This window comes from Mesitornis unicolor, unplaced genomic scaffold (genome assembly GCF_000695765.1).
Source record: "Mesitornis unicolor isolate BGI_N332 unplaced genomic scaffold, ASM69576v1 scaffold35724, whole genome shotgun sequence".
Lineage (NCBI taxonomy): Eukaryota > Metazoa > Chordata > Aves > Mesitornithiformes > Mesitornithidae > Mesitornis > Mesitornis unicolor.
In genome coordinates, this window is record NW_010180107.1 from 1 (window position 1) to 1,112 (window position 1,112).

Here is a 1,112-nt window from a genome sequence, read left to right on the forward strand (position 1 = left end):
CAGCGGCTTCGCCCCCGTCTTCCTGCAGTTCCTGGACTGCGTGCACCAGGTCAGCTCCCAGCGCACCCCCGAGAGCCCCCGGGGCTGCGGTTCTGGGGGTCCCGGGGGTCTCAGCCGCGCCGCTCCTTGCAGATCCACCTGCAGTTCCCCATGGAGTTCGAGTTCAGCCTGTACTACCTGAAGTTCCTCAGCTACCACTACGTCTCCAACCGCTTCCGCACCTTCCTGCTGGACTCCGACTACGAGCGCATCGAGCTGGGTGAGGGCAGCGTGCGGAGGGGGCCGCGAGACCCCCGTCCCACTCCCTTACCCTGAAATAACGCCCCCCTTCCCCGCCCGCGGCCCCGCAGGGCTCCTGTACGAGGAGAAGGGCGAGAGGAAGAGCCAGCAGGTCTACAAATCTGTCTGGGATTACATCGACCGCCTCAACAGGAAATTCAACTACATGTACGCCCCCGAGGATGGCGAGGTGAGCGCTGCGCCCCTGCCCGGCCGCACATGAGCCCCATGGGGTGCAGAGAGCGTGGATGGGACACCCTGGGGTCTTCCACTGAGACCCCAGGGTCTTGCAGTGACACCTTGGGGTCTTGCAGAGTCACCCTGGGATCTTGCAGGGACACCCCGGGGTCTTCAAGGGACACCCCAGGGTCTTCCAGGGACACCCTGGGGTCTTCAAGGGACACCTTGGGGTCTTGAAGGGACACCCTGGGATCTTGCAGGGACATCCTGGGGTCTTCCAGGGATACCCTGGGGTCTTGCACCCCAGGGTCTTCAAGAGACACCCCAGGGTCTTCAAGAGACACCCCAGGGTCGGGTCTTCCAGGCGCCCCCTTGGGTCTTCCAGGGACACCCCGGGGTCTCATGGCCCTGATGGAGCCAAGCGAGCAGCCCCACAGTGGCCAGACCACGGTGTTTGCCCACCCGAGCTGTGCTGTGGGGCATGGGAAAGGTCCCTGGGGGGCACAGGCAGAGCTGGGGTCTCTGGGGAGGGGTTGGGGGGACACAGGATCATCATGGGGTCATAGAACCACAGCATCCCAGGCTGAAGGGACCCCAGGGACCATCCGGTCCAACCTCTGGAGGTAACAGCATAGTTTAAATGAGAGCAGTCA

General features: G+C 63.9%; 1 protein-coding gene across 1 annotated transcript in view; it reads left to right on the forward strand.

The window, feature by feature from the left end:
* Positions 1-4: 4 nt before the first annotated feature.
* The window catches only part of LOC104539476 (myotubularin-related protein 5-like), a gene marked incomplete at both ends in the record, with an annotated part of 2,852 nt that continues 1,744 nt past the window's right edge, over positions 5-1,112 (forward strand). The window contains 3 exons of the mRNA XM_010183006.1: positions 5-49; positions 133-259; positions 351-469. Of these exons, the coding sequence (XP_010181308.1) occupies positions 5-49; positions 133-259; positions 351-469 (291 nt within the window). The remainder of the gene's footprint in view (positions 50-132; positions 260-350; positions 470-1,112) is intronic.